General features: G+C 50.4%; 2 protein-coding genes and 1 long non-coding RNA gene across 3 annotated transcripts in view; 2 read left to right on the forward strand and 1 right to left on the reverse strand.

The window, feature by feature from the left end:
- The window catches only part of TK2 (thymidine kinase 2), a 1,024,677-nt gene that overhangs the window by 411,633 nt on the left and 587,878 nt on the right, over window positions 1-25,166 (reverse strand). The gene's annotated exons all lie outside the window — the stretch shown is intronic.
- LOC110260940 (uncharacterized) lies at window positions 7,477-10,184 on the forward strand. The gene is made up of 3 exons (XR_002344557.2): window positions 7,477-7,608; window positions 8,362-8,445; window positions 9,442-10,184. It is a non-coding gene; the product is annotated as an uncharacterized LOC110260940 (long non-coding RNA).
- On the forward strand, window positions 18,099-24,647 carry LOC110261349 (carboxylesterase 4A). The gene is given in 13 exon segments (XM_084959098.1): window positions 18,099-18,181; window positions 19,697-19,759; window positions 19,761-19,876; window positions 19,879-19,928; window positions 21,700-21,760; window positions 21,763-21,803; window positions 21,882-21,986; window positions 22,131-22,199; window positions 22,442-22,522; window positions 23,050-23,130; window positions 23,525-23,678; window positions 24,309-24,363; window positions 24,365-24,647. Coding segments are annotated over 13 exon segments (1,182 nt in total). The 3' UTR covers window positions 24,588-24,647.

Genomic DNA, 25,166 nt, shown 5'->3' on the forward strand with positions numbered 1-25,166 from the left:
CCCTATCACCCTCAGGGCAAGTTCAGGTTCTTTACAGGGCTTTGAAGGTGGCCTGTTCTCACCCCCTTCTTTCCCCCAGGAAGCTTGCCCCCATAAGCTGGTAGAGAGCCTGACAGGGAAACAGGCCCCGATCACACTGGGGACTGTGTTACTTGGGACATGAAGGGCTACAGGCACATGGAGGCATAGACTAGCCCTGAGGGGGACAGGGGAGGTGAGACATCTAAGCTGAGACCTGAAGGACAAGCACAGAGGTTGTACGGGCCAGCAGGATAGGTTTGAAGGGTGGGAGCAGGGAGAAAGGGTGTTCCTGGCAGAGGGAACAGCAGGAACAAAGGCCTAGAGGTTGAGATGTGCTGAGAAACATTTCTGCCCGTGTGGAGAGGTCAGCAAAGACCGGACTGTGAGGGGCCTTGCGAGCTGGAATAGGGGCGCAGACTTGAGGGTGATCAGAGCCTTGGAAAGGGTCTAACCAGGGGATGACCTGAACAGCTTGGAGGTGGTAGAGCAGGGACAAGGACAGCAGGGAGGGGGCCAGTATGGGCCAGCCTCCAGGTAGACAGAAAGGCACCAGTGGGCTCTAGATGTAGGCTTTTGGATTGACAGATGGACCTGAGAACAGACGGGGCACAGGGCGAGGGAGGGAGGATACCCCCGGGGGCTGCCCGGAGGCAAGCAGAACCAGACCGGGAATCAAGAGCTTGGTTTTGGCCATGCTGGATGTATAAAGAGGCCTCTTGCTCCAGGCCTGAGGGTGCACCACCCCTGGTAGCCATAGGGTAGCGGAGGGTAGGGGGACATCACCAGCTTTTTCTTTTTTTGTTGTTGTTTTTTTGGTCTTTTTAGGGCTGCACTCGCAGCATATGGGGGTTCCCAGGCTAGGGGTTGCATCGGAGCTGCTGGCCTATGCCACAGCCACTGCAACACAGGATCTGAGCCGCATCTTCAACCTACACCACAGTTCATGGCAACGCCAGATCCTTAACCCACTGAGCGAGGCCAGGGATCGAACCCGCAACCTCATGGGTACTAGTCAGATTCGTTTCCACTGAGCCACGACAGGAACTCTGACATCACCAGCTTTGGTGTCCCCATTCCCAGAGGGCACTGGAGAAGGTGGCCAAGCGTGCTAGGGAGGCTTCAGACCCTGTCCCTCTGCCAACTTTCCCTTCCTCTCCTCCCCTAACCCCCAGCTTCTAGGGTTTTCCCCACCCGGGGGAGGGAGGCTGTGCTTATACAAGGTCAGTGCTCCTGGGGTTCCAGTCCCTCTACCTCTCTAGTCCTGCTTCCCTGGAGTCCCACCCACCTCTGGCCAGGGTGTTCTCAACCCCCTGATGGCTCCACCCTGAGTGGGAACCCAGCAGCCACAAAGCTGAGGGAAGCAAGCCAGGGCCACCCACAACCCAGATGGAGCAGGCCCTGCAGGGCAGAGGCTGGGGGCCTGTGAGCCGTGTGAGTGTGTGAGCGCTGGGGCACTGCAGGATCAGATGTGTACACCCGGACCCAGTCACCGGACAGGGGTCTGGTAGGTGTTCCCAGTAGATACAGACAACCGTGTGCAAACCCAGTGCCACACAGTAACTCACATACTCGGGCAGTCCCCCCCGCCCATGAATAGGGTTCCGGTCCAGTTCAGCAATTCGCTAGATGTGTACCTCTGAGAAAATTATTTAGCTTCTTTGTTCCTTCATTTTCCCATCCGTAAAATGAGGGCAATGGCGACGTTCCCCCTTCATGGATCTGCTGCGAGGACTGAATGATAATTAGCCACAAACGCCTAAAATAGGGCCCGACACACAGCAGACGGTCAGTAATTGCTGCCAAGGGTAGGTATGGACACAGACTTCACTCACACTGTCTGAAAAATCATATGGCTCCCTTGACCGTAATTCAAAGACAGACGGATTTGGGACTGTTAGAGGGTGTCATAATTTTAGCATAGGGCTCTTTCACCTTAAAATAACTCTTGGGTCCATGTCTGCCCAGAGGCAGATGGACCCCTGTGATGTCTGGGAGTCTCTGGTCCTCCCCGGGGGTCTCAAGGAAGCCATCATCCAAGCCCCTCCACACTTTACCTGCAGCCCCTCTTCTCACATTTTAGAGGTACCAGGTACTTGCTCCCAGACCCCAGTTCCCAGCCCAGCTTTCCCAGGCTTTGGGAAAGCTTCTCCAAGAACAGAAAGATATTTGGCAGGGGAACACCAGCTCCATTTCTCAAGAATAGTGGTGCCCACACATCACTCCTCCCTCTGCCCCAGCCCGTGGGCTTCCCTCCCCGTCAGCCCCTGAGCCCTCATGCCTTGAGATGTCATTGCCCACTAGAGCCTCTCCAGAAGTGGGGTCACCCCTCCCTACCGTCCCTGAGCTGACTCTTCAGATTCTGGGGGTCTTGACCAGGGCACAAGGCAACCAGCTGGCCAGACCCCACGGTAAGAGACCTGCTGAGCTCCGCCCTGTGCTCTAGTTCACACACATTCTTCCTCACCCTTGGGTCTCTGGACCGCCCTCTGGTCCCTGAATAGTCTCTGTGAGCTTTAGGCAATCCTCTGGGCTCCTGAGTGGATCCCCACTTTACAGATGAAGAAGCTGAGACTCAGAAAGGGCAAGTGTTTGCCTGAGGCCGGGCAGAGAGAGAGGACAGAGCCAGTACTCCCCTAAGTCTGTGGGCCTTCAACGTCCATGCCCTTCTCCCTCAAGAATGTGCCTTTCCAGCTGCTGGAGTTGAGGTCTGAGGGGCTGATATAGCCGGAGGACCTGGAATTCTGATAGGTAGCACGGCCAGCAAGGGAGGCCCAAAGGGAGCAGTTTTGCAAGCGCTCAGGCGGCACAGCCCACAGGCAGATGATGGGGCCTAGCCCTGCTCCTACTCAGATGCCTGCCTGGGGCGCCCTCTGTCCTTTGGGCCTAGACTCAGAACACTGTGGTGGCTCAGCATGCACAATGCTCCCCCAGCCTGACCGCAGGGCCTCACCCCCACTGACCATAGTGGGGGAGCTACAGGGAAAGGGGCTGGGTTGAGTCTCTCTACCCATGAGGGGTCAGCATCCAGGCCATCCTTCCCTCTAGTCTCCAGGCCTCACGAACCCCCAGCATCATCTAAGGCCCCAAGGAAGTGAAAACTGTGAGCCAGACCATGACTCCTCTTAGAAGAGGTAGGCGGGGGGTGGGGTGGGGGGGGTGGCATGGGGACGTTCGGGCCTCCTTGGAGACCAGGCAGCCAGCCCTCAGAGCAGACGCAGAATCAACACATGAGGTCTCGGGGCAGCAAGATAGACCAGGCGTGTGGGTGGTCAGAGTCCCATCAACCCTGCCTGGTCCACGCACATACTTCTGTGTGGAAGTTGACGGATGAGGCAGAGCCAGGGCAGGCCCCAGAGCTAGTGCCCGGCCTCGGCCAGGACCATCCCCTGTGGTGGGAGCTGCCTAAGGTCACCACCCTGAGGGCCGGGAGGAATCTGACTTGCAGTATGACTGGGACAGGCCCCTGTCAGGCTCTCTGTGACCCTTCTCCCACAATATGGGTGAGGCTTCTGGCTCTTCCCACCCTCCCAGAGCCCCACCCACACCTTGGTCCCCACAACCTCCATTCCTGCGGGGCTGCTCCCCAGCCCCCATGTGGCCGGGTCTGGGCTTGGAGAGTGGCACTAGAAACGCCAGGCCAGAGTTCTGGGAAAGAGCAGCAAGAGAGTCCGAAGGTAGGTGGCCTCAGGACCTCTGAAGCCAGGGTAGGGACTACACTGTGTTAGGCCCCCCTGAAAAAGGTGGGTCATGGGAATTCCTCCCTTGTCTCCGAATTCAATCAGACATTCTGCAAGGTCAGGTCTGAGCTTCTCATTCTGCTACCCCAGTCCAAGGTCACTTCCAGGCCATTTGGTAAGCCCTGCTGTGGGCAGCCAGGGCATCTGGGAGTCCAACTCTGGCCTGAGTATCTCCAGGAGCTCAGGTCAGTCCTTCCCTCTCAGAGGAGACTCGGGCGCTCTTTCTCCGCAGTAAGCCTAGGCAGGCTGGTCTCATGCAAGAAGCTGCAGGGGTCTGGCTCCATCCTGTGGCAGAGTGGCACATTCAGAAAGGCACCCTGGAAGGGGATGAGCTGAATTTTGGAGGATAACTAGGAGTTCACCTGGTTGACAATGCAGGGAAGGGCATTCCATGTAGAGGGAACAGCATAAGCAAAGGCCACATCCTTTGTTCTCCCACTTGCAATAATCTGCCTTCACCTGTGCAACACAACTCACACTTGTAGCAGGGCCTTGGCCAAGTCAGTTCTCCATTCTTGGTCTCAGTTTCCTGATCTATAAAATAGGAATACTGATAATGATGGCACCAATGACAACAATAAAGATATTTATAAAGAGCCTTAGCTGGGCCAGATCTGAGATTCTGGTGTGTAGCACTAGGTGACCCCTCTCCTGAGACCCCAAGCATCCTCTGCTTCTTGGGGGGAGACCAAGTCTCCATCTAGTCCACTATTTGACTTTAGACATAAGTAGATGTGTCTGGCAAATGCGGTGGGTTGGCATTAGAGGCCAGGTCACAGGGTGAAGCCAAGGTCCTGAAGAGAAGGGGCCTGAGCTTGGAGCCAGCTCAGCAGCTGGGTCTGGGGTGAAGACAGAGAGCCTGGTTCTGGGCCCAGCAGCGTCCTGACCTGACCTCCCACCCATGGGAGGGAGCAGATAGGACCGCCCAGGCGGGGCTCAGTCACATCCTCATCCATAGCTGCTTCCTCAATTCAGTGCAGCCTCACACAGCTGTGGACGCGACAGCAACCCCTGAGGGCCCCTGCACGCCTCAAGGGCTCTCAAACTTACTTCCTGGTAACTGGAATGTGACTCAGTCCCCAGAGACACTCCCTGGGGGTACCCCTCAGGCTGTGGAGGTCATAGACCCTTTTCTCCTGTCCGTCTGCGGTCAGCATTGCTTCCTTACACCATGACTGAAGGCTACCTTCAAAACAAGTCGTATTTTCTGATTCCTAGCCCTTCCCCCCACATAGAATCTCATCCTTTTTTCCTGTCCAGTGTTTCAGCAGCCCACTCCTGCCGTCAGGAGTGGTCTGCAGCTCTGCGCTTTGCCCGGGTTCACATTCTTTCAAGAGTTACTCCTCCCGGAAAATTCCCCCCCAACCTTTATTTTTCCTTTTTTAGTAAACGTTTATGTTGAAGCCTAATGTATGTACAAAGACTACACACATCCAAAGTATACACTTTCACAAAGTGAACACAGCAGTGTGTAACCAGCACTTGGGCTCAAGAAACAGAACATTGTTAGCCCCTAAAACCAGCCCCACTCCTGCCTTTTCCAGTCACTGCCACCCAAAAGTCACCCTTGTACTGACTCCCATGGCATAGATGCAGTTTACCTGCTTAATGGAATCACAGACTGTATGAGTCAGTGAAATGGTCTAAAAGTGGGGTTACACTGTATAAACTGTTTGTGTCAGGCTACTGTCACTCAACATCATGTCTAATATGCATGCAAGGAGCTGTGGCTTGTTCAGTCTCACTGGTGCAGAGTCTCTCACTGTGTGCATTACCCCATGCCTCCCCCTCCTCCTAACGGGCATTCGGGTAGTTTCCAGGTTGGGACTGTTATGAATGGTATTGATAGGAAATTTCTAACCCCATGTCTTCTGGTGAACATAGGGACACATTCCATTCAGTATATGGCCCCCAGGGGAATTAGTGAAGTGACATGGAATTGCTGAGTCACTGTGTTGTAGTTTTGCAACTTGTCACTGAAGCAGCTTGGGTGGCTACTGTGTAGCAGGTTTGATGCCTGGCCCAAGAACTTCCACATGCTATGGGTGTGCCCCCACCCAAAAGAAACCCCATACACTTACCTATCAGTCCTCTTTTCTGCCCCACCCCCAGCCCTAAAAAACCATTAATCTACTTCCTGTCTTTACTGGTTTCCCTATTCTCCCATTTCATAGTCATAGAATCATGTGATATGTAGTCATTTGTGTACTAGCTTCTTTCATTTAGTACAGTTGTTTTCAAGGTTCATCCATGTTGTAGTGTGTATCAATATTTCATTCTTTTTGGCCAAATAATACTCCGTTATGTGGATATGCCACATTTTGTTTATCCATTTATCAGTTCATGAACATTTGAGTTGTTTCTACCTGCAGCTCTTATCAGTAATGCTGCCGTAAACGTTAGTATACAGGTTTTTGTGTGAACATCTGTCTTTATTTTTCTTGGAGATATGTATATGTAGAATTGCTAGGTCGTATGGTAACTTTTAGGTTTAATCATTTGAGGAACTGCCAGACTGTTTTCCAAAGTGGCGACATCATTGTACATCCCCATCAGAAGTCTATGAGAATTTAGATTTCTCCACTTCTTTGGCAACTTTTATTATCTGACTTTATTGGCCTTTTAAATATATGTTACTTAGAGAAATATTCTTCAGTCCATTGCCCATTTTTGAATTGGGTTATCTGTCTTTTTGTTATTGAATTGTAAATTCTTTTTATATTCTGGATGCAAGTCTCTTATCATATCTGCCACTTGCAAATATTTTCTTCCATTCTATGGATTATTTTCACTTTCTTCATTCTTTTGCATACCCAGTTGTCCCATTTCAACATTTGTTGAAAGGACCTTGGCATCCTTGTTGAAAACCAGCTGATCACAGTTACATGTTTTTTTTAAGCACTCTCAATTCTTTTTTTTTTTTTTTTTTGTCTTGTCTTTTTAGGGCCACACCCGAGGCATATGGAGGTTCCCAGGTTAGGGGTCCAATCGGAGCTACAGCTACTGGCCTGTGCCACAGCCACAGCAACGCCAGGTCCATGCCACATCTGTGACCTACACCACAGCTCATGGCAACGCTGGATCCTTAACCCACTGAACGAGGCCAGGGATGGAACCCACAACCCCACGGTTCCTAGTCAGATTCCTTTCCACTGTGCCATGACAGGAACTCCTATGTTATTCTTGTTCAAAATTCTATTCTAGGTCCCTTGTAATTCCACATGAATTGTAGAATCTGTTTGGCAGTTTCTCCCAAGAAATCAGCCAAGCTTTATATAGGGGTGGCATTGAATCTATAGATCAATCTTGGGAGTATTTACCATTTTAACACTATTAAGTCCTTTCATCCATGAACATGGGATGTTTCCCATTCATTTAGATCTACTTTAATGTCTTACAACTTTGTTTTGAAATTTTCAGTGTACGTTTTGGCCTTTTTTGTTTAGGATTTTTTTTTTCTTTTTTTTTTTTGGTGGGGGGACGGGGGGCGGGGGCAGGCCAGAGATCAAACCCACACCACAGCAATGCCAGATCCTTAACCCAAGGTGGCACAAGAGAACTGCAAGGCTGTGCTTTATTGAGCAGCCACATGTGGCTGCAGAGATGGCTGGCACACTGGTCAACCCCTTCCCAGGGGGTCCTGTCTATACCCACCATCCATGGCTTGGTCTTGGCTATACTTCCCTACCCTCACTCTCAACTTAGCCCTGGCACTGGCCTCTGGCCCTTTTCAGTGCTGGTCATCTTTGAATCCCTGCTAGCCTGGAGGTCCAAAAGTTTCCTTGATGGTGCCATGCTGACAGACACATCTCTCCCTGGCTCTGCAGTTGCTACCTTTGAATGGAGAACGGTAAGTCCCCTCATTTTGATATATTCTGGTGAGAGTCTTCACACAGCTGAACTGCTTATGCCCAGGGTCTCAGCTCAGAGAGATGATTCTTCTACCCTTGAAGGTACCCTTTATTGCCCCTGTGGGTGGGAGGTCAGGTCAGGACACTGCTGAGCCCAGAACCAGGCTCTCTGTCTTTACCCCAGACCCAGCTGCTGAGCTGCCTCCAAGCTCAGGCTCCTTCTCTCCAGGACCTTGGCTTCACCCTGTGATCTGACCTCTAATGCCAACTCACCTCACTTGCCAGACACATCTACTTATGTCTAAAGCCAAATGGTGAGCCAGGTGGAGACTTGTTCTCCCCCCAAAAGCAGAGGATGCTGGGGGACTTAGGAGAGAGGTCTCCTAGTATTAAATATAGAACCTCAGATCTGGAGTCCCCGTTGTGCTGAGTGGTATTAAACCTGACTAGTATCCATGAGAATGCAGCTTTGATCCTTGACTTCAATCAGTGGGTTAAGGATCCAGCGTTGCTGTGAGCTGTGGTGTAGGTCACAGACGTGACTTGGATTCCACGTTGCTGTGGCTGTGGTGTAGGCCGGCAGCTCTAGCTCCGATTCGACCCCTAGCCTGGGAACCTCCATATGCCTCGGGTTCGGCTCTAAAAAACAAGAAAAAAAAAAAAATCTCCGGTTCTTACCCCTAAGGTAATGTTGCACCAGGGCCACCTGGCTGACCTAGCTACCTATCTATTCAACATTCCCTGTATCCCAGGTGAGCCATGGATAGTGACAACCTGAGTCCTAGGGACGCCACTGAGGAGCCTGGCCTGGCACAACTGCCACCCATATGGACCAGGTAAAAGGTTGTTTCTTCCCCAGGGAGAATTGGCAGGAGCACAGCCAGCTGCTGGCAGGACTGGCCCTTAAGGCCCACCACCCCTTTCCCTTGTCCTCCACCCCACCCCACCCCAGTTTGGCCCTTGCTTTGAGGGACTCATGCTTAGCGCATACAGATAAACCAACTGTGTCAGAGCCTGGGGAACACAACCAAGTGGCTCTGTCACCTCCCTCAGACTAGGCTCCATACTCCTCTTGATGTGGCCACACATAACCCACAGGGGAACCAGCAGAGTGAGGTCACATGAAGGGGAATCTAGTCCAGGAAGAAGAACATGGTCCAGGCCAGATGGAGCTGCTAATAGCCTCTGCTTCCTTGGCCCCACCTTCCCTGTCCTCCCGTACCTGCCCCTTTAAACCTCGCAATTACAGTGAACTCTCTGCTAATGTTGGTTAGAGAAAATATGGGAAGTACAAAAAAGTTAAAGGAAAAAAAAAACATCAAAGTCACCAATGACTATAACTTAGAGCCAAACATAGATACCATTTTGGCATCAGTCCTTCCTATCTGTTACTTTAGACATCTTTGGAGTATTTTTGGCATGTCCTTTCCATAGCTAATATATCATATTCAATATACAATTTCAAATTCTGCTTTATCAAGTTATTTCACTACATCAGCCTTTTCCCAAGTACTGATGACAACGGCTGACACAATGGGTTTTCCCTTTAAATGCTGAACCTACATTAATGCCTTTAACCCTCACTGCAACCCTATGAGATGAGTACTGTTACTGTGCAGATTTTACGGATGGAGATACTGAAGTCCAGAGAAGTTAAGAGATTTTCCCCAAGGTCGCACAGCTCATAAGGGGCAGTGCCGGGATTAAAACTCAGGAGCCTAGCTTAGCACCAGCTGGCTGCTATAGAGTCTTAATGGAACACAGTATTACGAACTGTGCGGCGTGTATTTGGCTCTGTAGAATTAACATCCCTTCCTCCCCTATCCCCTCAGGTCCTGTTTGGATGAGGCTGTTGTCAACAAGGCTATAGGACACTCATCATAGGAACAATTTTTCGTGTGTTTCGGGCGGTCTCCCAGACCAAATCTCAGTCAAAGCCTGGGGCACCTTTAAGGCTCTTGCTCCATGTTGTTCAACAACCTCAGGAAAGGCTGCATTATTCATGCCATGGAAGGATGAAGGCTCCTGCTTTGCCAACAGGTAGGGTGTAAGGGGAGGGGGCGAGACCCCAAGGTGTAGGGGACATGAAGGTCCCCAAGCCATATTGGCACATGAGAATTTTGTAGAAAATGGTCCGAGAACCATCTCCGCAATTCCTGGACGCTTCAGCCATTCAAGGCTTGAGAAAAGAGAGTGTGAAGGGGGAAAGAGGTAGGTGAGAGGTTTTCTTTGGAGAGAGCTGTTGCCTCACTGTGAGCAGTCTTGCCTTTGAATGAAGATGGAGTGGCCCTCTTCTCCCCACACCTGTTCCTGCAGGAAGTGCCTGTAAAAGAGACTGGACAAGAGTTCCCGTCGTGGCTCAGTGGTTAATGAATCGGACTAGGAACCACAAGGTTACGGGTTCAATCCCTGGCCTTGCTCAGTGAGTTAAGGATCTGGCGTTACTGTGAGCTGTGGTGCAGGTTGCAGTTGAGGCTTGGATCCCATGTTGCTGTGGCTGTGGCGTAGACCCCTAGCCTGGGAATCTCCATATGCTGAGGGAGCAGCCCTAGAAAAGACAAAAAAAAAAAAAAAAGAGAGAGAGAGAGAGAGAGAGACTGGACAAAGCAGAGGGGAGCAGGGGGCCCTGAGGCCTTTAAATCCACAGGTGGAAACCTGAGGGCAAAGGGCCGAGTACCCAGGTGTTCTGCTCCAACCTCAGCACCTACTCTGTGCCCAAAGCTTGACCCATGTGACCTCAACTTTAAGCCCATTGCACAGATTAGCACACTATGAAAGGATTGCAGGCTGGTCAGTTTTGTGACGAGCCAAGACCATCTATTGTGACCTGTCACCTCCAGACAGAGACAAGGCTGTGGAGTGATCGGAGAGTTGCTCACATTATCTTCCACCCCATACCTGCTGGTGGTGATTAAAGGAAGATAAAAGTGGGACTGCCCAGTGCTTACACGCTGCAGATACAGCTCCCATCTGACATTTGCGGTGTGGACATCATCCCAGCCCAGGGCAGGAGCCGGCCAGCTGGAGCATGTGTTGGATTCTCTGCCTGAGCCTCACCCTCTGCATAGAGGTGCAGGCCACTCTGGGTAAGCCCCCTGCTTCCTAATGGTATTGGGCAAGAGGGACATGAGGGAAACAGGGACAGGCCCCCAGCTCAACTTCTTCTGGGGGCAGTGGGGCAGGGACATATAGAGATCTGGGCAGGTAGGGGGGTGGGCAGCTGGGAGTATGAACATTTATAAAAATAATATTATATAATTATAATTATAAAATATATCTTATAATTTTATGTTTATAATTTATGATGTATATCTTTATAAAATTAATATGTAAAATTAGTATTACATTAGTGTGTATATATATATATATAAAAGCATGTGTGTGCACATGTGTGACCATCATGTAACCACCAACCAGATCAAGATCTAAAACATTTCCAGAACCCAGCATACCCCTTCCCAGTCAATACTCTCAAAGTAACCACTGTTCTGACTTCTATCATAAATTAGATTTGTCGGAGTTCCTGTCGTGGCTCAGTGGAAATGAATCTGATTAGCATCCATGAGGACACAGGTTTGATTCCTGGCTTCACTCAGTGGGTTGAGGATCTGGTGTTGCCATGAGCTGTGGTGTAGGTCGCAGACGCAGCTCGGATCTGGCATTGCTGTGGCTGTGGTATAGGCCAGTGGCTACAGCCCCTTTTTGGCCCCTAGCCTGGGAATCTCCATATGCCATGAGTGTGGCCCTAAAAAGAAAAAGAAAAAAAAAGCAAATAAATTAGATTTGTCTACATAAATGAATTAATTTTTTTGGTCACACCTGGTAAGTTCCTGGGCCAGTAGTCAAACCCAAGCCACAACAACAACCTGAACCATTGCAGTGACAATTCCAGATTCTTAACCCTCTGTGCCACAAGAGAACTCCTAATTTTTTTTTTTTACTTTTTTTGATTTTGATTTTTTCCATTATAGCTGGTTTACAGTGTTCTGTCGATTTTCTACTATACAGCAAGGTGACCCAGTCACACATACATGTATACATTCTTTTTTCTCACATTATCATGCTCCATCTGGCCGGAGCCAGTGCTATACACTAATAGTTCCCAGTGCTATACACTAAATTTTTTTTTTTTTTTTGTCTTTTTGCTATTTCTTTGGGTCGCTCCCACGGCATATGGAGGTTCCCAGACTAGGGGTCGAATCGGAGCTGTAGCCACTGGCCTACGCCAGAGCCATAGCAATTCAGGATCCGAGCCGCGTCTGCAACCTACACCACAGCTCACGGCAACGCCGGATCATTAACCCACTGAACAAGGGCAGGGACTGAACCCGCAACCTCCTGGTTCCTAGTCGGATTCGTTAACCACTGCGCCACGACGGGAACTCCATGGCACATTTTCTTTTAGTTTTTTTACTGCATATTTGTGCATAGCTCTGATATTAGCATATACACAGGTTTTTTTAATGATTTTTATTTTTTCCATTATAATTGGTTTGCAGTTGTTCTGTCAGTTGCTGCTGTACAGCAAAGTGACCCAGTCGCACATACATATACATTCTTTTTCTTACATTATCCTCCATCATAAGTGACTAGATATAGTTCCCAGTGCTATACAGCAGGATCTCATTGCTTATTCATTCCAAATGGAATGGTTTGCATCTATTCACCCCAAATTCCCAGTCCATCCCTCTCCCTCCCCCCCGCCAGGTAACTGCAAGTCTGTTCTTCAAGTCCATGATTTTCTTTTCTGTGGAAAGGTTCATTTGTGCTGTATATTAGATTCCAGATATAAGTGATATCATATGGTATTTGTCTTTCTCTATCTGACTTACTTCACTTAGTGTGAAAGATCCATCCATGTTGCTGCAAATGGCATTATCAGTTTTTTACTCTGTTTTGTTTTGTTTTTTTCACTTAAATCTTACTGCAAACAGGAGTTCCTGTCGTGGCGCAGTGGTTAACGAATCCGACTAGGAACCATGAGGTTGCAGGTTTGATCCCTGGCCTTGCTCAGTGGGTTAAGGATCCAGCATTGCCCTGAGCTGTGGGTGTAGCTTGCAGACGCGGCACAGATCCCACGTTGTTGTGGCTCTGGTGTAGGCCAGTGGCTACAGCTCTGATTAGACCCCTAGCCTGGGAACCTTCATGTGCTGTGGGAAGCGGCCCTAGAAAAGGCAAAAAGACCAAAAAAAAAAAATCTTGCCATAAACAGTTCATAACTTGAGTTTATACCTATTTACTTTGCCTGGTCCCCAGATGTAAACAATGCTTCCCAAATTCACTTCGGCATATATGACTATGGTTCATAAAGGTCTTTGTTTCAATGCATTTCTGACTGTTTTCATAGGGAGGGATCTAGAAATGAAATTACTGAATCAAAGCATGTGAATATTTTATGGCTCTTTTATATTTTGCCAAATTATTTTCCCAAAGCATTGTATCAATTTATCCTCCGCCAACAGTATATGTAAATGTCCTTTCATCATATCTTTGCCAGAACTGAGTGTCATCAGTTTTAATTTATTAAGTAGAAATTGTAACTCTTGGTTCTAGTTAGTGTTTTATACTACTAAAAACGTGGAATATTTTTTTCATATGTGCTAACATCTTGCCTCTGGGTAGCAGCACTGGGATGGAGACCACTCCATGTCAGCTCCCCGTTCGGGGTTCTAGAACACTTTTGTCACATGCTTAGGTGCCCCCAGAGGCTGGGGTGAGGACGGTAAAACCCTACTGTTAGTGTGAAACTCTGACCTGAGACACTGTTTGTGACCTTGAGCAAGTTATATGCCCCTTTGAACTTTTGCTTCCACATTTGTGTAGTGGGAAAGTAGTAACAGTTACCTTGTACGTTTTTTTAGGAGGATGAGGGGAAAGCACATGTCAGTGTTTGGGCACAGTACCAGGCCATAATAAAGGCTCAGTAAATCATAGTTGTTGGCTATTCAGTTATGAATAGACCCAGAATTCAGGGCAAATCTGGGTAATGTGACAGACTTTGGCCTCTTGGCTCTGTCCCGTGAGACCTCAAGCTAGTCACTGGACACCTCTGGGCCTCTGGGCCTCTAGGCCTCACCCGGCTTCTCCCAGGGCCAATGAGAAGCCCAGGACCAGTGAGAGGGCCATGTGAAAGAGCTGTGTAAATTGCAAAAGGGCTAATCACACAGAGGAGGTTTGCGATGGCCCCTTGTCCCCACTGGCCTGAAGGACCACCGTTACAGCCACTCCTTTGTACTCTAATATTGCTTATAGAAGACCTAGAGAGACCTGGGGATGTGGGCAGAGAGGTATTTTTGGCCACCTGCAGCTGCGATGTGACGGTGTGTTCTACCACACCTTTACCAAATGCTATTCCAAAAACCAGTTGCATCAAAATGTCCTGGAGGGAGTTGTAAATCTAATTTCCTGATGCAACCTGAGATTCTCTTTCAGAAGTTGTGGGACCTAGGAATCTAAATTCTCCAATGATATTTACCAGATAATTCTTTAAAAAAAATTTTTTTTTTTTGTCTCTTTAGGGATACACCCATGGCATATGGAGGTTCCCAGGCTAGGGGCTGAATCATAGCCACAGCAGCCAGCCTACCCCACAGCCACATCAATGCCAGATCTGAGATGCATCCACAACCTACACCACAGCTTGAGGCTATGCTGGATCTTTTTTTTTTTTTTTTGGTTTTTAAGGCTGCACCCATGGCGTATGGAGGGTCCCAGGCTAGCAGTTGAATCAGAGCTGTAGCTTCCGGCCACACCACAGCAACACCATATCCAAGCCGCGTCTGTAACCTACACCATCACGGCAATGCCAGATCCTTAACCCACTGATTGAGACCAGGTATCAAACCTGTGTCCTCATGGGTACTAGTCAGATTCGATTCTGCTGAGCCACAATGGGAACTCCTCCCAGGTAATTCTGATGCGTAATCAAATTCAATAGTATTTGGATCAGGAGTTCCTGTTTCAACTCAGTGGGTTAAGAATCCGACATAGTGTCCATGAGGATGTAGGTTTGATCCTTGCCCTCGCTCAGTGGGTTAAGTATCCGTTGTTGCTGTGGCTGTGGCATAGGCCAGCAGGTGCAGCCCTGATTCATTCCCTCGCCCAGGAACTTCCATATGCTGCAGGTGTGGCCATTAAAAAATATCTAGATCAGATTTTCTTTCTCTCCCTTTGCAGTATGAGCCCCAGGGGACCAGGACACAGAAAAATTCAGTTTTGATAAGGGAGTAGAAAAAAGAAGTGACAAAAGTGCTTCAGGAAGGAGCAATAAATGTGAGGCCTCGGCAACCCTTGGCAATAGGAGTGAGGATGAGAGCCTAGTAGTGCCCATAGGCAGAATCTAAATTCAACTTGGCCTAATTTGCATCCATTGCAAGAGCTGGCTATGGGGTAGGTATGCTTGTAGTGCACCCCTCCCCCATATAAGAATGGATACATTGTAACCCATGTATAACTATACTTATAAGCACATGGGCACACATTTAATTCTTGTATTTCCCGTTTATTTTTTTGTAAGTGAGCTATGCTCGGAGTTCCCGTCGTGGCGCAGTGGTTAACGAATCCGACTAGGAACCATGAGGTTGCGGGTTCGATCCCTGGCCTTGCTCAGTGGGTTAAGGATCTGGCATTGCCCTGAGCTGTGGTTTAGGTCGCAGACTCAGCTTGGATCCCGCATTGCTGTGGCTCTGGTGTAGGCCAGTGGCTACAGCTCCGATTAGGCCCCTAGCCTGGTAACCTCCATATGCCATGGGAGCTGCCCTAGAAAAGGCAAAAAGACAAAAAAAAAAAAAAAAAAAAAGATGTACCCAAGTATACATTTGTACATACATATGAGTATTAATGCAAGTGTGGATTCGAGTGAGAATGTATATATTGTGATTTCTTCCCAGAAATATGCCGGGCAGATGTTAGCAACAAGAAAGTGATATAGTCGTATCAATATCAGATGATCAGAAATCAAAATAAATGATACTTTAAATAACAAGGAAAAAGTATTCATATAACAGACATGAACTTTTACGCACCTACTAATATAGCTTTGAAATCTTAAATAACAATAGAGAAAAATACTAAGAGGAACACAGAAAGTAAGTAGGCAAATACACAACTGTAAAAAGCTTCAAGGAGTTCCCGTCGTGGTGCAGTGGTTAACGAATCCGACTAGGTACCATGTGGTTGCGGGGTCGGTCCCTGCCCTTGCTCAGTGGGTTAAAGATCCGGCGTTGCCGTGAGCTGTGGTGTAGGTTGCAGACGCGGCTTGGATCCCGCGTTGCTGTGGTTCTGGCGTAGGCTGGAGGCTACAGCTCCAATTCGACCCCTAGCCTGGGAACCTCCATATGCCGCGGGAGCGGCCCAAGAAACAGCAAAAAGACAAAAAAAAAAAAAAAAAAGCTTCAAGCTAGTGCTGGTGCCCATGGCAGATGGGCCAAAGTCTTTTCCGTGGCGAGGATGACCCTTCTCCTCTCTTCCTCAGTACCTTGCACTCCAGGGAGCCTCTAGTGGTTACCAAATAGGGGACCCTCCAAGGAAAGTAGATATGCATGGGGAGGACACCTATCAATGTTTTTCTAGGAGTTCCCTTCTCCAGACCTCCTGTGGGTGCCCACAGGTTTGCTGCCCCAGAACCCCAGAGCCCTGGAAAGAAATGAGAGATGCTACCACCCATGCCCCTGTCTAAGAGCCAGAGGCATGTCACCTGGGAGGTGGGCAGATCCTGAGGAAGGCAGTGAACCTATGCCTGCCTCAGGGCCAGGGTTTGAACAACTCGCTGAAAGGAGTGCATTGTATGGCCACAAGCAGGCCTGGGACCATTCTGGGCCTCGGTTTCCAAACCTAAAAAATGAGGTGGTGGGAGTTCCCGTCGTGGCTTGGTGGTTAACGAATCTGACTAGGAACCGTGAGGTTGCGGGTTCGATCCCTGGCCTTGCTTATTGGGTCAAGGATCTGGTGTTACCATGAGCTGTGGTGTAGGTCACAGACACGGCTCGGATCCCGCGTTGCTGTGGCTCTGGCATAGGCCAGTGGCTACAGCTCCGATTCAACCCCTAGCCTAGGAACCTCCATATGCCGCGGGGTGCAGCTCTAAAAAGACAAAAAAAAAAACAAATAACCAAACAAACAAACAAAATAAAATGAGGTGGCTTGGTGTTTAAGCACTGGTAATGCTGTTCTTGATTCTCATGTTAGAGCTCCAGGCAAGGAGGAGGTACTTACTGATGTGCCGCCAGAACCTGCCAGGGAGCTGAGTTTTCCTAAATGTGTGTGAGGTGTGTGAGGAGTAGTACACACACACACACACACACACACACACACACACACACACACAGAGTAACCCCTGAGCTCTTCCCTCTTCCTTGGTGCTTGAGCCTAAAAACAGGTTCACATGGCACCCCCAGCCCTTCCCTGCAGAAGGAGCTCCAAGATAGGAAGGGCATAGGCTCAGTTGCAGTTTTAACGTCCCCAGGTCTTAATGCAACCTCTCGCTCAGCTCAAGCCCTGAATCACATGAGCATGTTGGGACAATGGCTGCCCTTTGAAGCATGAGGCTTGGCAGTTTACCCAGAACAAGTGTATTTACTGTTTACTCGAATCACCGAGTAACCCACTGTCCAGAACATTTCACAATGAACATTAACAATGTTCAGCATCAGTTGGATAAATATTGGATTTAGAAAACTGTCTACTGTGAGACCTTGGTGTCAGTTGATTAAACAACAAGTACCACCTTGGGTAGTTATTAAGAACAGGGTGTCCGCTGTTAGAACATGAATGACTTATTGAAACACTGGGTAGTGGTTGTTAGAACACTGGCCATCGTTGAGAGAAGCCCAGGCATTCTGAGCATTGTGTGACTGTTATTTGGAAGTCCATGGATCAGGTGACAGAACATGGAATAACCATGACCATCAGGGGGTTAGAGATTGGGGTGTCCATTGCATAGAAGTCTGGATGTCAGTTATTGGAACATTGGCCATGAGCTGTCAGACCCTGGCTCTTTGGAAATCAAAGTGTCAGGTATAAGAATTTGTGGATGGCTTAGGACAGACTGTGTGGTGGTGATGAAGGGGGGGAACAGAGAGAGAGGAAGTTGTTACAGAGATGGTGGTTTCAACCAAGGTAGTTATAGTGGAGGTGGTGGGGGTGGACAGACTCCAGATTTATTTTGAAGGTAAAGTTGACAGGATTTGCTGGAGTACGGGATGTGAGTCACGAGGGAAGGAGAGTAATCAAGGATAATGAGTAGTTTGGGGGCAGAGCAGCAAGGGGACTAGAGGTACCATTTATCAAAATGGAGAAGACTAGGGCAAGAGCAGGTTTGGGCAAAACCAGAGTTCGTTTTGGGGCATGCTAAGTTTGACATGTCTCATAGATATCCATGTGAAGATGTGGGGTAGGTGGTTTGGATAAAAGGAGCTGGAAGGAGATTGGTCTTCAGCATGGTGTGAAGCCCCGGGCCTGGAGGACAACAGCTCAGGAAAGAAGAGTCAGCATGAAAAGAGTAATAAGCATTGACGCTTGGAGCACCCCCAGCCCCTGCTTAGGCCTGGAAGAAGAGAAGGAGTCACCGATGAGGTAGCAGGAAAATCTGGAGAGCAGAGTTACAGCAGCCTCGAGAAGCAAAGCTGTTTAAGAAGGAAAGTATGGTCAACTATAGAGGGCTGCCAGGGCAAGTAAGATGATGACAGAGGTTTAGAAGCTGGAAGTCATTGGTGACCTCTTGATGGGAATGGCTTTGGTAGTGGGCTGGGGACAGATGCCTCAGCTGCTTATAACCCCAGTTCTTGGCAATAAGAACCTTGGCTTTCCTGCTGGGATACTGGATGCAATCTATTGGACAGCATCTTACCAACACTGGCTGTGGCTGAGAAGTGAAGCAAGGAAGGCGAAGGCAATCTGTGGAGATAGAGACAAGCTGCCTGCTGGTGACCTTGAAGTGGCTAGTGGGGGTGGAGGGAAAGACAACTTGTTGAAAAGTTTGGCCTTGAGGGAGAGAGAGAGACAGGATAGTTGCTGGAGAAGGTGGGTGGTAGAGGGTATGTTTGGACTGAGGGAAGAATGGAAGGGGAGCAGGTACGTCTTTAGGCTTGGGGAGGTGGGAATGAAGTGCACCTACGCATGCATTGCCTGGATTTTGCTTAGGGTTCTAGTCCCTCGTGGTGACAGAACCTGGTTTGGAATATTCTCCCTATTATCATCTCGGCGCTGGGCCCCAACTCACATCGCACCCGCAGATGCCCTTAGGAGCCCTGGGGGAGATCACCTCCATGTACTTCAACACACAAAAAATACGAGTGGCAGCGCTTCAGTGAGGACTGTCTGTACCTGAGTGTGTGCGGGCCAGTGTAAGTGCATGGGAACCCTCTACTACCGCTGAGTACTCAGCCTCTCACCATGCACCATCCCACTCAGGCACTCCACTGTCCCGCTCTCTCCCAGGTGATGGTCTGGTTCCCAGGAGGTGCCTTTCTCGTGGGCTCCGCTTCCATGTGCGATGGCTCGGAATTTTTCGCCTGAGAAAAAGTGGTGCTCCGGGAGTTCCCGTCGTGGCACAGTGGTTAACGAATCCGACTAGGAACCATGAGGTTGAGGGTTCGGTCCCTGCCCTTGCTCAGTGGGTTAACGATCCGGCGTTGCCATGAGCTGTGGTGTAGGTTGCAGACGCGGCTCGGATCCCGCGTTGCTGTGGCTCTGGCGTAGGCCGGTGGCTGCAGCTCCGATTCGACCCCTAGCCTGGGAACCTCCATATGCTGCGGGAGCGGCCCAAAGAAATAGCAAAAAGACAAAAAAAAAAGAAAAAGAAAAAGTGGTGCTCGTCCTTCTGCAGCACAGACTCGGCATCCTAGGCTTCCTTAAGAGGCGGGGCTGGGAACCTGGCCTGGGGACCAGGGAAGGGGCCTCCTCTGGGAGCGGGGAGTCGAGGACCGGGTAGACGGGAAGGGGCGTGGCCTGTGGGGGCCTATCCGCTAGAGCGGCTTGACAGGGCGTGGTCCAATGTTTGTTGGACAAGCACTGGGCACCGCTTCACAGGGGCGGAGCCCAACTATGAGGAAGGGGATGCAGTGGGGAGACCGTGTCTCTGAGGGACAGGACAGGTCGAGGCGGGAGCCCACAGCACCCAGGCACTTGGGCTCCGGACCCTGATCATGAGCCCTGCGCTCAGCATGGGCGACAGCCAGGCTCGCGGGAACTGGGCACTATTGGACCAAGCTGAGGCTCTGCGCTGGATTCAGGAGAACATCGAAGGCTTCGGAGGAGATCCGACCTGTGTGACTTTGGCCAGTCATAGGGGGCCATGTGCATCTCGGGACTGATGAGTGCAGTAACCAGATAAACTCAGGCACAGATGCAGGCTCGCATGTTCTTATGTGTTCTGCGTAGATTACATGTGAAGATTTGCGTGTATAAGAACGTTCTGGTCCGCAGACCTGCCCTCACCCCTGCCGTGGGTACTGCCCCTCACAGCCAAGGATGTCCGTTCCATTCAGTGGGTGGCCCTGGTGAGAAAACCAAGCCAGCCCAGGATGGGCAATTCTGAGACTATGGATACTCAGCCAATCAGTTGTGGGCCAGAAAGATACACCGCACTTCCTGCCTCACCACGTTCCCCCCAGAGCTCTATGCCCAGAATAGAGCCCACCATCTGCCCTCTCAACAGGGTTGGGGCCACAGACTAGGCCTGAGTCAGGCCTGGGTTAGAGACTAGGCTTTGCCTCTGACTCCTGGGGCACTGCTGATGTGGAGTGTCCCTGGAGTGCAATTGTGATAAGGTCAGGTGTCCTGTGAGGGACATATGGCTAGGCAGTGATCAGGGACCACATCGCACAAGGTCTTGTGGCCCACAGTGATTATACTCAAAAAACTTGAGCATGTTCTATGTGCCAGACTCTTTTCCAAGCATTTATATATATTCATTCATTAAATCCCCTCAATAATCCAAAAAGAGAAGTATTCCCTTTCTACACTCAACAAAAAGAGAAGTGTTCAGATGAAGAAAGTAAGGCCCAGAGAAGTTAAGTAACTTTATTAAAAATGCACTGAAGGGAGTTCCCATCGTGGCGCAGTGGTTAACGAATCCGACTAGGAACCATGAGGTTGTGGGTTCGATCCCTGCCCTTGCTCAGTGGGTTAACGATCCGGCGTTGCCATGAGCTGTGGTGTAGGTTGCAGACGCGGCTCGGATCCCGCGTTGCTGTGGCTCTGGCGTAGGCCGGTGGCTACAGCTCCGATTCAACCCCTAGCCTGGGAACCTCCATATGCCGCGGGAGCGGCCCAAGAAATAGCAACAATAACAACAACAACAACAACAACAAAGACAAAAGACAAAAAAAAAAAATGCACTGAAGAACAGGGAAAGGGTTTAAGCAGGGGAGTAGTGCAATCAGATTGGCTCAATCTGCTGGGACTGGGGTTAAAAAGAAGCACAAGCTGAGGCTTGGAGATCAACTTGGGGGTGGGGAGTGTTTTATCTAATGGGACCTGGTTCTGAAATAGAGGCAGGAAGAAAGGACAGTAGAGGATGTTTGCCGAGTGAAGCAGGAGGTCAAGTGGACAGCATGGGGGCAGCTGCAGCATGTGATGAGCAGAGAGAGGGAAGGCCCCTGGGGCCAGGTGGATGGTGTGGATTAGGAAAGGCTGGAGCAGGTTTGAGGCACATTAAATCTGAGGTGCCCAAGGGGTAGGATGGGAAGGTCCCTGATATAGTTGTTCCCCCCAACTTGGGCAGCAGAGAAAGGCTAGGAGCTATCAGTGCAGGTAATTGGGGCCATGGGAACCATGGGGTCCACTCTGCCTACATTTCTAGCCCAGCAACAGAGAGAGGCTCTTACTGGTTGTTAAACAGCAGAACCATTGCAATATCACCAGATCCCTCTGGGACCCCTGGGGAACATTGTGCAAACCAGGACATGGATGCCCAGAGGCAGGAAAGCACTGGCTCTAGAACTCTGACCCAGAACTCCTGACTCCCTCTCAGCTTCTACCTTCACTGGGCCCCTTCAGGCTGCCCATCCATGGCCACACAGACATGCAAAACTGCTCAAGTGGACCCCACTTGTGCATCTATGGGTACCATGTTCCCCCACCCCCGGCAGATGACATCACCCTTAGCCTGGGGTCTCTTCCATCGGGCCATTTCCCAGAGTGGCACTGCAGTACTCAGAATCTTATCACTCCTGACCCAGTGAAGGTGGCCAAGGTAGGGACCTCCTCTCCCCCAGGGTCCAGCAAGGAGAGGCAGGATAAGGGCACCCCCGAGCACATCCTCTCTTCACAGAAGATTGCCCGTCTGGCAGGTTGCAACCACAGCAGCACAAAGATTCTGGTAGACTGCTCGAGGGCACGATCAGAGACCGAGATGATGCGTATGTCCAAGAAGATGGTAGGTGGAAGTTCCTTCCAGCTCTCTGACCCAGCTGCCTGCAAACAACTCTTCTGACCTGATACCCAGACCACCCCAGGGACCCTGACTCAGGAGCACATTGGGGAGACTCCCTTTAACTCTAGTCCGCTTCTCTTCCCAAAGAGATTCTTCCACCTGCACTCCCATGAAGACCCGGAAGAGATGAACAGGCTCCATTCTGTAATCTGAGCAGTTATTGAACATCTACTGGGCGCCAGGTATTTAGGATACTCGGTAAACTATTTAGGCCAAAGTCTTTTGCCCGTGGGGCTGGGGTTCCAGTGAGGAGAGATAATAAACCCTACAAATAAATGAATATTCACCTCTGTAGGGAGTGATAAGTGAATAGCAACAATAGGAGCAGGACAAGGAGGCTGGGCATGTGGGGAGGGATGGGGTTTTCTTTTTTCTTGTTTTTTGTATTTTTTTTTCAGGGCCTGACCCAGGCTCAGGTTGCACCTGTGCCCTACCTTTTGGGTGTCAACAACCCAGAGTTCAGTTGGTTCTTGCCTTTTGTAAGTAAAGAGGAGGGCTGCCCACTGCAGTGGGGGTAACAGAGGGTGCCTCTTGAGCAGGGCTGGGCACTAGGTCAGATCCCAGTGGCCCCTCTGGGAATGCCCCGTGCTTGGGGGCTTCCTGCAGTCTCTGTGTAGTGAGAGCTGGCTAGGAACAATGGGGGGAGAGAAGTGTGGTCTCTTGGACGTTTGGGGCCCCAGAATCTTAGGTCATAGTTTGGATGGGTTATCCTGTCCATTTCTTATCCTCCAGGCAGCTGTATATCCTGAGGTTCTCCCTTGCTCCTGCGTCAGGGTAGATGACCCATCTCAGGAGTGGGGGACCCTCCAGGCCCCCACTTCATTGGTGGTGATGGACAGGTTGGGAACAGAAGTGCAGGAAAGGGTCATGGGCTCTTCCTGGGCTTTGTGCTCTGAGAACTCACCATTTACATGGGCAAGAGCCTTGGGGCCTGGTGTAGCACTGGCGGGAATCCCTCCTGATGTTTGGGACTGGCCTACACCTGGGTCTTTGTCTTGTGGAGCAGATCGTGACACTCCCGATAAGCCAGCGCCCTCTGAGGAAAGAAACCATCTCCAAGGTGCACTGGCATACCCGCACCCTGTTGGTGAGGGGCCGTGCTGTCAGGGGTGCTCAGTTTGGTTGGACAAGGCTGACCGCCCCCCCGCCCCGCTTTTTACCTAGTAGCTTCTCTTCACAAAGGGCTCCCGGCCAGAACAGAGGTCTTTCTTGGGAGGCCTGGGGTTTGGCACGGAATCAGATGGCTGCTGGTGGGCAAGTCTCCTGGGGCTTCTTCAGGGACACGGCAGGCAGTTCTCATGCAGCAAAAACATAGGGGTAAGAATCATCAAAGAGGGAGACCTTCCTGGGAAGCTCCCTGTCTCCCTTCCCCCAGGCCAAAAACCCCTGGGGCTGCTGAGCCTGGGTCCAGTTACTGGTGTGCCCACCTCCGGCCCAGCTGGCACCCCATACCTCAGGGTGGATGTGGCTTCCCCAGCCAGAATATCACCAAGGAGCAATTACCACTGGTGATGGAGGAGTACCTGGGTGATATCGATGACCATGACTGGAAAATGTTACAGAGCCGTCTGGAAGACCTAGCTGGGGGCACTACCTTTGGGCACTCCACGCTGTAGGCTGCCCGCCATCACTGAAGTATGTGGGGTCCCTGGGAGTGGGCACCCCCTGTCCACTCCTGCCACTGGACTTACCAAGTGCTCACCCATGCTCTCTGTTCCTCTGGGCTGGTGTAGGATTCCACGTGGCCACAAAAGAGGCAGCATGCTATCAACTGTGAGAGAAGAGGGGCTGTTCCCTGGGGCTGAGGAGGGCAAGACCAAGGTCCGCCCAGAGGAGACAGCCTAGCATGTTCAGGGAAGAACTGACAGACTTAGGGGCACCTTGGAGATCCTGCCCAGGCTGACCAGGGCTTGGGCAACATGTGGGTGAGAGGTCACAGGAGGGGCTGCAGAGGTAGACAGTGAAGAACCGTAAATGTTAAACGGAGAGAGGCAAGTTCAGAAAGGCTTCTGCGATCCTTGCCACAATCCCATGAATTATTTTCATGTCCTCAGTTGGCAGATGAGCTACAGCTCAGAGAGGTTGAGTGAGTTGCCCCAGGTCACGTGGCTAATGAATGGCATGGACAGGATTCAAATCTGCTCCCTTGGTTCTGAAGCCCAAGCTCTTTACCCAGCTTGATGCAGGTGGGTGGAATTCGTGGGTTGGATGAGAAGCCCAGGCCAGGCCATTTCCTGCAGCCCCTCTCAGTTTCCCTGTTCATAGATACTGGCTTCCCTGTCTACGTGTACAAATTGAGCACCACACTCCCAGCATCATTACCAATCCCGCACTGATGGTGCAGACCATGGGGATGAGATCGGCTTCATCTTCTGGAGGCCCTTCTCCAAAGGGGCTACAGCCCCACCTGCCACCCACGCTGGACTTCCAGTCTCCCCACCTTTGTATTCTGACCCACCTTCCATTGCTGATCACATGTCAGCACCCCATGCTCTGTTCCAAACGCCACATTCCATTCTGCCTCCAGGAAGGAGAAGGTGCTGAGCCTCTGGATGATGAAATACTGGGCCAACTCTGCCAGCACAGGGTGAGTCTGGGCCCCTGACTCATCTGGGCAGTCATTCTAAACCTGATGACCAGCTGTTTCAGATACTTGTCCTTGCATGTCCCACAGAAAATGTGTGATCAACCCAAGCAGAATGTCCCATCTTTCCCTAGTCAGTCACCAGGTCCTCGATGTCCCTAGAATAGGTTCCTCTTTGTCCCATGACCACACTCTTCACTCAAGCACTCCACAGTCACTGTCAATGCTCTCTCATGCCCAGCTCAATACTGGGAGCTGGAGTTCAAGGCTATCACAGACATGACCCCCTTCTCCAGAGGCTTGTTAATGTTTAACAGAAACATCAGGGGAGTTCCCATCGTGACTCAGCAGTTAACGAACCCAACCAGTATCTATGAGGACTCGGGTTCAATCTCTGGACTCCTTTGATGGGTTAAGGATCCAGTGTTCCCATGAGCTGTAAGGTAGGTCTCAGGTGCAGCTCAGATGCCACGTTGCTGTGGCTGTGGCGTAGGCTGGCAGCTGTAGCTCTGATTTGACCCCTAGCCTGGGAACCGCCA

The sequence above is a fragment of the Sus scrofa genome, chromosome 6 (genome assembly GCF_054392235.1).
Source record: "Sus scrofa isolate SSC_HxYL_T2T_F1_AM1 chromosome 6, Sscrofa_HxYL_maternal_Yorkshire_Landrace_v2.0, whole genome shotgun sequence".
NCBI classification, from domain to species: domain Eukaryota; kingdom Metazoa; phylum Chordata; class Mammalia; order Artiodactyla; family Suidae; genus Sus; species Sus scrofa.